The sequence below is a fragment of the Ovis canadensis genome, chromosome 14, assembly GCF_042477335.2.
Source record: "Ovis canadensis isolate MfBH-ARS-UI-01 breed Bighorn chromosome 14, ARS-UI_OviCan_v2, whole genome shotgun sequence".
Classification (NCBI taxonomy): domain Eukaryota; kingdom Metazoa; phylum Chordata; class Mammalia; order Artiodactyla; family Bovidae; genus Ovis; species Ovis canadensis.
This window is the reverse complement of record NC_091258.1, coordinates 38,844,086-38,854,531: the sequence shown is the minus strand read 5'-3', so window position 1 is coordinate 38,854,531 and position 10,446 is coordinate 38,844,086. Positions and strand designations below refer to the sequence as shown.

The following is a 10,446-nucleotide window of genomic DNA, read 5'->3' as shown; positions in this document are numbered from 1 at the left end:
GGTGGCCCAGTCAGTAAAGAATTCGCCTGCATTGTAGAAGACGGCCTGCAGCTCAGGAGACCAGGGTTCGATCCTTGGGTTGGAAAGATCCCCTGGAGGAGGAAATGGCGACCCACTCCAGTATTCTTGCCTGGAAAATCCCACAGACAGAGGAGCCTGGTGGGCTAGAGTCCATGGGGTTGCAAGAGTCGGGCATGACTGAGCGATTAAACCACCAAAACAGACACAGCAATGCAGCAATGCCTCCTAGGGCTATGTCGGGTGTGTGAGGAGACCCGTCACGCGGCAGACATGCAGCTCGGCTGTAGGGATGAGAATGAAGATGAGGAGAGAGTTGACACTCCCTCCTTCAGGCCTAGGATTTGAAGACCAAGGCTCAAGCCCAGGCCTGCTAGGGTCCTGGGAGGAGAGGAGGAGCCAGGCCTGGAGGCCCCCGGGGCCACTTCCCTCCCCCACCCAGCAGATGGAAAAACAGGAGAGGTATGAGCGAGGGCCCTGGGGCTTGGTCAGAGCCGGGCTGACGTCTGTCCTGGCCACTTCCCGGCTGCCTGAGCTGGCGTGAGCTAACCTCTGCTCCGAGTTTTTTATGAGGCATGGGGAGGATTCAAAAGACGGGTAGGCCCGCCCAGCCCTGGCTGGCTTCTCTTTCCTCTTCCTCCCACGTAGTGTCCACACAGGACTCAGCCTCTTGCTAGGCCCTCTCTGCCCTGGGAGGGTTGGGGCCACACAGGGGGCAGGTGGGAATCTGACAGGACCCCAGGCACTTCCTCTGCAGGGAAGGCTGGAAGGGTGAATGGGAGCCACTGGCCTGCCCCTCCGCCCACCTCCACCTGACTGGCCGCCTCCTCTCTCCCAGCCGCAGGTCAGGGCAAGGGCTCAGTGAACCATGACTGCTAGGTTCCACCCCTGGAGACCCACCTGGTGCCTGGGGCTCGCAGACGGACTCCCGGATGCCTTCTTGTAAAGAGGAGCCTGAGCCCTGCAGACGGGAACCCAGAGTGTGCAGCCCCCCTGGGGAGACAGGACCGGGACTGGCAAAGTGGTGGGGAAGGCCCGGCAGGGCCAAAGCAGGGGCCACCACTCCTAGGCCCAACGGGGGCTGGAGCTGAGCATGGAGCCACTCAGAGCCCTGGGGATTCCCAGGAACACCTCCCCGCTTCAACCGTCTCCCATCCTCAGCTTGTCCAAACGGCTCCAGGTTTGGAGTCTCCTGGTTCGAGGCCTCCGGTACTCTGGACAGGCCCAGCCAACTCACCTCCTGGCTATGCCAGCCCATTTCCCACACAAAGGGGGAAACAAGCCTGGTGGGACCAGAGGTCCAATCGTCCAAAGTCCCACAGCCCAGAGATAAGTGTGATCAAGAACCATCTGGGTTGAGGAGTACTGCAGAGCCATCAGATGGCCCGTTCAGGGCTGTCACGAGAGGATGAGATCCGACCAGAAACCTGGTCCCCGCTACCTGAGCTGGCCCTGGAAACAGACACTAGGTGCTCAAGAGAGTCCTTTGGAGTGGGAGGATTTGTTTGAGGGGAGTGCTATCGGCCTGGGGGAAGGGGCTGGGTCACCCTTCCTGCCCTCCCTGAGGATGGCTGGAGGTGTTTCCTAAGGTCTAGCCAAGTAATGTTGGTCTGAGAGACCCCCAGAGAGGTCCACGAAGGGGAGATGGCCCCGATCTCCGTGCATCCCACCCAGATGTGCAGTCGGGACAACAGAGTGGGGGAGGAGGTCTGTCCTCTGCCTTCAGGGGCTGGGGCACAAGAGGAGCCCACCACTTGGAGAAGGGCAGAGGCAGGGGCAGATGGAAGTGGGTCTGGGCAGGTCCCCAAATATCCCACATTCAAGCCTGTGACATCACTGCCAGCCCATCCCTGGGTGCCAGGGCCCTTCACCCCACTTCCTGTCCATCTCTGGAGACCGTGCCTGTTTCCCAAGCCCATGTTCCTCCTGGAGCAGCCAGGACAGGAGGGAGGATGGAAAGCTCAGATGCGGGCCAGGACTGGAGCTACACTGGATCTTTAGACACAAAGAGCCGTGATCAAACAAGATTGCTTCCAGAAACTGAAGGGGGGATGAGAAGCTATTTGACCTGCCTCACCTGTGTCACAAGACAGAGAGGGGAGACTTGACGGGACAAGGTAGAAGGCAGTGATGGGAGAGAATCAGTTTATTCAATTTATTGGATAATTCAGTTTATCCAATCAGTTTATTCCTGCAGCCCACCCACTGCACACCGGTCAGTAAACTGGTTACATATGTCCCGTAACCAGCCAAGGGTTGAATTCAGCCCTCAAATGTGATTTCTTTGACCAGTGAATATTTTGGATTAGCTAAGGTTTTTTTTTTTTTCATATTTATTATTTTTATTTAATTATGTGGCTGCACCAAGTCTTAGTTGCTGCACGCAGGTTTTGATCTTCGATCAACGATCTTTGATCGTTGTGGCAAGTGGCATCTTTAGTAGCAGCATGGGGGATTTTTTTAGTTGAGGCACATGGGGTCTAGTTCCCTGACCAGGGATCAAACCTGGGTCCCCTGCACTGGGAGTGCAGAGCCTTAGCCACTGGACCACCAGTGAAGTCCCTAGTCAAGTTTTTTAAATCAGGGGATTTTACACCAGCACAATCTGGATTTCTCCTCATAGAAGGCAGTGTGGTCTGGCTACATGTGCCCTCATTCTTGCAAGGTGGTGATTGGCTCGAGCTAAGTAGCAGCTGCACCCTCAGCGTGAGGCTCGTAACCTTCAGTTCCCCACTGACCCCACCACTTGCCACTGCCTCCCCAGTGCTGACACCCAGTTGCCATTTCTCCTCCCCCTTGCCCTGATAACATTTCTAGTAGATTTCTTTTACGCATGCCGTCTTCTCTTGTTCACATTTCTCTGTTGTGCTCCCTGCCCCATCCCCATCAGTGACTCTTACTAGAAGCACAGAACAAAGTTCAGGAGGAAACGCCCCAAAATGTTTGCATTTGTTGGTTAGGTGACAACAACTGACTTTTATTTCCTTCTGTGCACTCTTCTACAGCTTCCAAATTCTCTACAATGAACACATACTTCTTTTTAATATCAAAAGACAAATGGACTGGTAATTACAAAGGAAATCCTCCCCATCTTTGAGTCTGAGAGCCAGGTCAAATGTTGCTCTCCTGCAGGAAGTCTTCCTGGAATCCCAGCGAGGAGTGATGGCTCCCCCAACCCTGTGCCTGCAGCTCTAAGAGTTCTCGTGTTTGTGCATGGTTCCCACACTAGACTGAGAACTCACAACGGGGAACGAGCTGGTCTGGCCATTCGTGTCCAGCAGAATTAACTGTGAGTGGCTGCGGTGTGATCAAAACTGCCTGCAGGGGGCGCTAAGGGGCACATCAGGCTCTACCAGCATCATCAGGGGAGGCGTGTCTCAGTCTTTGGAGGGCTACGGTGGATTTTTGACTGCGATGTCCCATAGTTCGCGAGGCAAGAGGGCTTCGGGAGAAGCTGTGGGCCCCTGTGAGGTGTGGGCTTGGCAGTGGTGAGCAAGGGTGATGCAGCGTTGGAGAGGCCCAGATGGAAAGATGAACCTAGCCCAGCCCAGAAATGTTTCTACTAAGCCTGAGTCAGGGGCAGGCAAAGGCCCACACAGTAAATAAAGGTTTACAGCAGGCACCAGGCAGCTCTTGGGAACCACTGCCCAAAGTCCAGGGTTGGAATCAGGGCCCCTGGGGCTGTGAGTGGAAGGCTAGGGAGGTCCTAGGAGAGGAAGGGAGGAGCAGGAAGGGAGAGGGAAGGCTGGGGAGGCTGACAAAGGGGGAGGGCCCTGGGCTCAGAGGTAGGGAAGCTGTGCTCTTCTGGGGGTCTGGCTCAAAGCTCTGCCTCGACTCATTTTCCCTGCGTGCCATCCTTAGGTTAAAATGCCTGGGGCTACAGAGTACCCTCGTGGTGATCACCAGAGACAGGGCGAGGGCACAGGACCAAGGGTGCCGCCAGCCTCCCAGGTTCAAGTCCCGCAGACTTCCAACCCCCAGCTACAAGGGCCGGTCCAGTGGTGGTGCATTAAGACCAGACTTCAGTCCCACTTCTGGGCCCCCTGAGATGGACCCAAGAGACAAGTAGTCAGAAGGCCCAGCCTGGGAATTTCTGGCTGCCATGGCAACAGCCCCATCCCTCCAAGGTCCTAGGGCCTTCTCAAGTCTTCAGCTGGCCCACCAAGGGCCAGGCCTGGCTCCAGGGGCCGCAGGCAGCAGTGAAGAAAGACAGGTGACTCTGCTTCTTCACACTGGCGGGGTGCGCTGGCGGCCTAGATGCGGCTGGACGAGGTGCTGCCCGAGCTGATGGGGAGCCTGGCACTGTCCGAGTTGCTCTTCAGAGGGGAGGGCCCACCCTGGGCCTGCAGGCGCATGGACCAGTACCAGAGGAAAATGAGGAAGCCTGTGGGCAGCAAGGGGGTACAGGGCTCAGAGGCTGGGGGCAGCCCCCCCAATACCACTCCCTTCCACTCTGACCCATGTCTGCCCACACTCCCCTCACAGACTCAATCCCAGGAGTACTGACTCTGCGCCAGGCACTGGGCAACACTCTGTGTATCATCTCACTTTAGTCTCTCCAGGTCCCTTGAGACCAGGCCTCATTATTACCATTCTGTTTTACAAACAGGGAGACTGAGGCCCAGGGAGATAAGGGGCTTGGCTGAGCCAGGAGTCCAGCAGCAGTGGTCAGGCTCTGGAGCCACTGCTTAAGTACCAGGTGATGTTATTTCTCCCCAAATAATACTACTGTGATTAAGCAATAGCTCAGTAAATGCGTGAATTGATCAGCATCCTTACAGAGTCCCCTTCACTTCACAGATAAGAAAACAAAGGCTTACCTCCCTCACACCATTGCACGGGAGCTCCATGAAGACTTTGCTTTCCCTGTTTTCCTGCCCAAGCCCTCCTCCCTACCCAACATAGTGAAAAACAAAGGTGTGTGTGTGTGTGTGTGTGTGTGTGTGTGTGTGATGTTGGGGGGTGAGGGCAGAGGGGTGCAGGTAGAGCAGGAACAGACCCTCATAGCATCAAGCCAGGGCCCCACGATCCAGCCCCTCTGCTCCTCCCCCTCACCTCCTCCCCATTTCCCGCCAAGCTCACTACCCCTTATGCAGCTCCTCCTCAGGGTTCCTTCAACATACACCCTACTTCTGGCCTCAGGACCTTTGCTCACGCTTCTCCCTCTGCCTGGAGTGCTCCAGCCCTAGAGCAGATCTCCTCAGCCTCTAAGGAGCACCTGGGCATCTATAACAAGGAGCACTCTGACTCAGCAGGCCTGGGGCGGGCCAGAGGCGGCGTCTGCAGTAAGCTCCTGCTGCTGCTGCTGCTGCTGGTCCGAGAAACATCCTTGGAGTAATGGGACCCTTGATCTCTCTGTGGGTGGAGAGATCCACCTTTGTTTTTCACCGTGCTGGGCAGGAGGAGGACTTGGGCAGGAAAACAGGGAAGGCGAGGCCTCCATGGGGTCCCCGTGCAACGGGGGTGGGGCATGAGGGAGGTGAAGTGAAGGCTACCCTGGATCCATGGCTGGATCCTTCTGTTGCCTCCGGATGTCTCCTAAACGGAGGGGCCTCCCCCTCCAAGTGTCCCCCAGCAGGCTCAGACTGTCTATCACCTTGCCCACTATTACTTCCTTCCTCTCCCAGATGCCGTTTGATGCCTGTGGCCCTCGGTCTTCGGGGCCACACTTGGTCTTCCCCACTAGAGATGAGCTCTGCGGAGCAAGGCTCTTGCCTGGCTAGTTCACAGCTGGAACCAGGGCTTAACATAGAATCTACACAGAGTAGGTACTCATCAGTACCTACTGTACAAACAGACTTGTCAACTGTGGCCCAGAGGACCCCACTTTATGAACGGGAAGGTTGAGGCCCAGAGAAGGGGAGGCTTCAGGTCATGTGGGTCATCTCATCCGTGGCCTGTTCTCTATGTATGGGCACCCTTCCTGGGCCAGGGTCTGGGGTCTTCTCCACACCTACCTTGGAAGGAGGTGACGATGCTGAAGAAGTAGAGGACGACAAGCTGGAAGGTGCCAGAAGCAAAGGAGAAGAAGACCAAGGCCCAGGGCAGGCCAAGGACCAGACTGAGGCCCAGCAGGGTCAGCACGTGGGGCCACTTCTGGGCATGTGGGCGCAGCCGCAGGATCTGCACCACCATGGTGCCCAGCATGGCCGTGTTGAACAGAAACACCAGGCTGAAGAGGCCCAGGTTGGTGACATGGCTGACCAAGGAGTCCCGGATCCAGCACCTGTGGGCAAGCGTACAAAGGCTCAGGGCAAGGCCGGGCTCACATGGTGCTTCCTGGGCCGTGGGCAAGCACCATGGTGAGCCCCAGTTACAGGGCAGTTACTTTAGACACGACCGATTCAAGGGCCAAAAAGTCACTCTTCTTCCAACTATCCTATATTCCTTCTCTACAGTCAAGAGAAAGGCTCAGTTTGGAGCTAATGTGTTTTTAACACTTTTAACACTTGCTAGTCTCCCTTTTCAAAAAGAGTCAGACTTAGGATCACCACTTTCATCAAGAATTTAGTAGCAGGGTTATCTTGTTCCTTTCATGACTTTTCACTATTTATGACAAGTAATGCTTATTTCCCATTTATGTGTAATATGACTTAAAAAATACTTTTAACAAGCCAGAAGATTTAAAGAAAAAAATCAAACAATAATAATACGGATGATACAGGTAAGGCAAAAATCACAAGATTATGATGCAAAAAACTGAAATTTTTAAAACACTGAAGGAATGGAAAGGATTCCTTCCTAGCCTAGGGCTCGGGAGCTCTGGATTCTACTCTAGGTTCCGAGGGACTCACAGGCCAGGCCACCACCAGCCTGGGTGAATTAGCTGAATGTAGGACTGGATTTCAGGCCCATTCATCTCCTGGTTGGGTACCTTTGAGTGGGGTGGTGTGGATCCCTGCCTTCTCTGGGTCTCAGTCTTTCCATCTTTCCATGGGGAGGGAGATAGAAGTGTGCAGCAAAGGAACATGCTAGAGGTTCATCTGCTCCAGCTCAGACGCCACACACAAGCTGGGAAACTGAGGCCCAGAGGGGGGCCAGGACCTGCGCAAAGTTATCTGGCAAGTGACTGGCAGATCCAGGCCTATCCTCACCCTCCTGGAGAGAAGCATCACTCTTAGCCCAGAGCTCCAGCCAAGGCCAGGCCAGTACCTCCAGCACCCGTCACCCGAGAGTCTCCTGGTCAGTGCGACCTGGGCCCAGGCTGCTCTGACTTCTGCGCCGTGAGGACCACACTCCTGCCCCCACTGCACAGCCACTCACATGGAAGGGTAGATGACGCTCTCAGGGGTCTTGTGCACAGCAAGGATGATGTGACCATAGTTGTTCACGTCCACCAGCGCCACCAGCATCACCAGGAAAGCGGGGAAGCCTGTGGACAGCAACGCAGGGAGCTCCGTCTCCCACCTTCCCAGGTCTGCCCTTCCCTTCCCTCTGGTGAGCCCTCCTCCTCTCATGTGCCCTCTGAGACCTGTGCTCCCAGAGCCCAGCCAGCTCCACCTGGGGCAAGTCCTCCAAGCTTGGACCCTCCTTCTCTATTCCAGTTCTGCTTTCCCAAGTCGTGTCCAACTCTTGTGACCCCACAGACTGTAGCCTGCCAGGCTCTTCTGTCCATGGGATTTCCCAGGCAAGAATACTGGAGTGGGTTGCCATTTCCTTCTCCAGGGGATCTTCCTGACCCAGAGATTGAACCTGGGTCTTCTGCATTGCAGGCAGATTTTTTACCAACTGAGCTATGAAGGGAAGCTCCTGGTTTCCCAGAGGGGGGCCTATCTCCCCTAACCTAACCCCTGCCCCCTCGCCATCCTGGAAGGCCCTGAGGGAAAGGGCCAGCAGGTCCCTGCTGGGGGGCTGGATGTCACAAGAGAAAGGGAAGAAGCAGACATTGGTGGGGTGGAGGACAGCTCAATGGGGGACATCTAGAGTTATGCTCCAGTGGGATGTCTATTCTGGGCCTTGACTCTGTCCATGAGGTGGAGACTGAGAGCTCCCTGGAAGGGGGTGCCCACCATTAAACACCTGGATTTTGACGAACAGCCAACTCTGAAGGAACTTCATATAGATCAATGATGAGAACCAAAAAGGAGCCAAATGAAAAATATGGGAGGAGCAGCTGGGATCAGGGACATGTGGAGGTCGATGGGCCTGTGCAGTGATCAAAAGGACTTGTGGTGTGTGCCTCTAGGCCTTGGGTCTGACAAAAGAGAGGTCGAGCTGTAGGTGGACTGGGTTGCTATTGGCTAAGAACAAACGCCAGAGCCATTGGGAATCTGTTATCTGAGGTTCATCGGGATGCACAGTCTGGGCCACCACCAGCCTAGACGCATTATGTGGGGCTGGATTACAGCCCCACTCATCCACGACTGGGCACCTTTGAGCAGTGCCCAACCTGCACATCCGCACATGGCTCTGTCTGCAAACCCTACCTGTAAAATAGAGATGAAGAGAATATGTAAGCATTTACTGGAGACAGGGCTCATCACCTCATCCTCCTAAAGAGGACCTTGATCCAGCCAAGGTAAAGAACCCCTGAGGATGGGTGATTGAAGGAAGCAGTGAGGGAATAATCGTAGGTGGAGAAGTGGGACAAAGTGCCCACCTTTTGTCAAAGGCCAAGAGGAAGAGGCCAGTCTAGGGGGAACCCACAAACCCCCTCCACTAACTTACCCCAGCCCACGATGCTCAGCTTGAGCAGGTAGCCTGGGACATAGGTGCCGAAGACCTCGACCACAAGTCGGTAGAGGTTGTAGCCCTCGAGGCCCATCCAGGAGAGGCAGGCGAGCAAAGAGAAGTGCAGGAAGATGGCGCTGGCACGGCAGGCAGCCTCAGAGCCTGCCAAGGCCACCGGCTCACTGAGCAGGAAGCTCACGTCCAGCAGGAAGACGGCCAGCAGCAGATTCATGTGCACCTTGATGGTGTAATCCCTAGACTTCCTCCTGCACAGGTTGGGGGTGGGCAGACAGGCTCACTCTGGTGGTCAGTGTGGGAAGGCGCAGCCCACCCCTCCTTCTCCAGGCAGCCTTCCCAGACTACACACACACACACACACACACACACACACACACACACACGCTTCCTATCCTACTCTTGTGGCTGCAGCCAGGCTCTTGCCCACCTGTCCCTCTGCACCTACCCTGTATCCAGCACCCACAGGCTCAGGCACTGTGTGTGCATTGAACAGCAGCCTCAGCTAGGCATAGATGCTCCAGTCAACACAGACACGACCATCAACCAGATGCTCCCAAAGTCAGAAGGGAAAGACCAGAATTTTTGCTGTTTTGGGGAATCCACGCCACCCATGTTCCATGTCTGTCTGCACAACTGTACCTCTCTGAGCACAGGCTGTGTGCGCCTGTGCCCTTGAGTCTGTGTGTGTGCCTGCCCTGCCCGCATCCCGAGATACTATGTGGTCCAGGGCACTGTCAGCCTTTCTGCCCCCAGTGTGCCCTGCCTGGCACCACCCACTGCCTGTCCCAGAGGGTGCAGAAGAACACCTGCCATCCGGGATTTCCACGCCTGCCGTGCCCCTAACACAAGGCACCACAATTGGCTGGTCCCACCCCCTCACCCTCAGTTTACTCATCTGTGAAGTGGGAGGACTGGCCCCCCTCAAGGGTGCGATGAGGGTTACACTGAAATAAAGCACCCAGCACAGATAAGATGCTCAGTCCCGAAGGGTTCCCGTCCCTGTGTTCGGGGGCACTTTTGTGATCAGTGGGTAAGTGCTGGGGGGCTTGTGCCCCCACTCCTGGCCCTCCACTAAGCCTGCCAGCCGTCTCTCTTCAACACTGACTCCAGCCCACAGCGTGCGCATCTGTGACCGTGCCTGCCCATGGCTGCACCCTCCCCTCCTCCCCACGAGGACAGTGAGCACACTCCCAGTGCCACTCCAGAACCGAGGCTGTCTCTCCTCTACCGCAGTGGCTCCAGGCCCCAACTGCAGGTGGACTCCAGTTTAGGCCAAGCCAGCTCTGACAATCCAGACCCCACACACAAGCTTGTCTGAGGGTGGGGGAGGCATTCTTCACTCTGCTAGAGGTGACCTCTTCTCTCCTCAGGCACCCAAACGACTAGGGTGACAGGTTCCTCCATGGAACCAGGAGGCCGGGCCTCAAAACAGACACCAGGGAATGCGGGCTGGGGAGAACCCTGGAGGCTCTGCCTGTCCACAGAGGCCACTGCCAGACAGCTCAGTAATGGGCCTTGTGGGCCTGGAGCCTGCCAGCTTCAGTTCAAGCCTGCTTTTGCCACTTCCGTGCTGTGTGATCTCAGTCAGGTCACTTACCCTCTCTGAGCACTCTTTCACAGGACCCTTGTGAGGATGAACCTAGTTCATGTATATAAAGCACTTAGAACAGGGTGTGCCCATGGCTGATTCATGTCAATGTATGGCAAAAATCACTACAATATTGTAAAGTAATTAGCCTC

The 10,446-nt window shown here is 55.7% G+C and overlaps 1 protein-coding gene across 4 annotated transcripts in view; it reads right to left on the bottom strand.

Annotated features, from left to right (window-relative positions):
- Positions 1-2,966: 2,966 nt before the first annotated feature.
- The window catches only part of ADGRG1 (adhesion G protein-coupled receptor G1), a 44,874-nt gene continuing 37,394 nt past the window's right edge, over positions 2,967-10,446 (bottom strand). For all 4 annotated transcript variants that reach the window (XM_069552860.1, XM_069552859.1, XM_069552861.1 and 1 more), the window contains exons 11-14: positions 8,686-8,954; positions 7,282-7,390; positions 5,976-6,244; positions 2,967-4,402 (exon numbers count right to left, since the gene is read on the bottom strand). In XM_069552860.1, the coding sequence (XP_069408961.1) occupies positions 4,272-4,402; positions 5,976-6,244; positions 7,282-7,390; positions 8,686-8,954 (778 nt within the window). In that variant the 3' untranslated portion in view covers positions 2,967-4,271. The remainder of the gene's footprint in view (positions 4,403-5,975; positions 6,245-7,281; positions 7,391-8,685; positions 8,955-10,446) is intronic.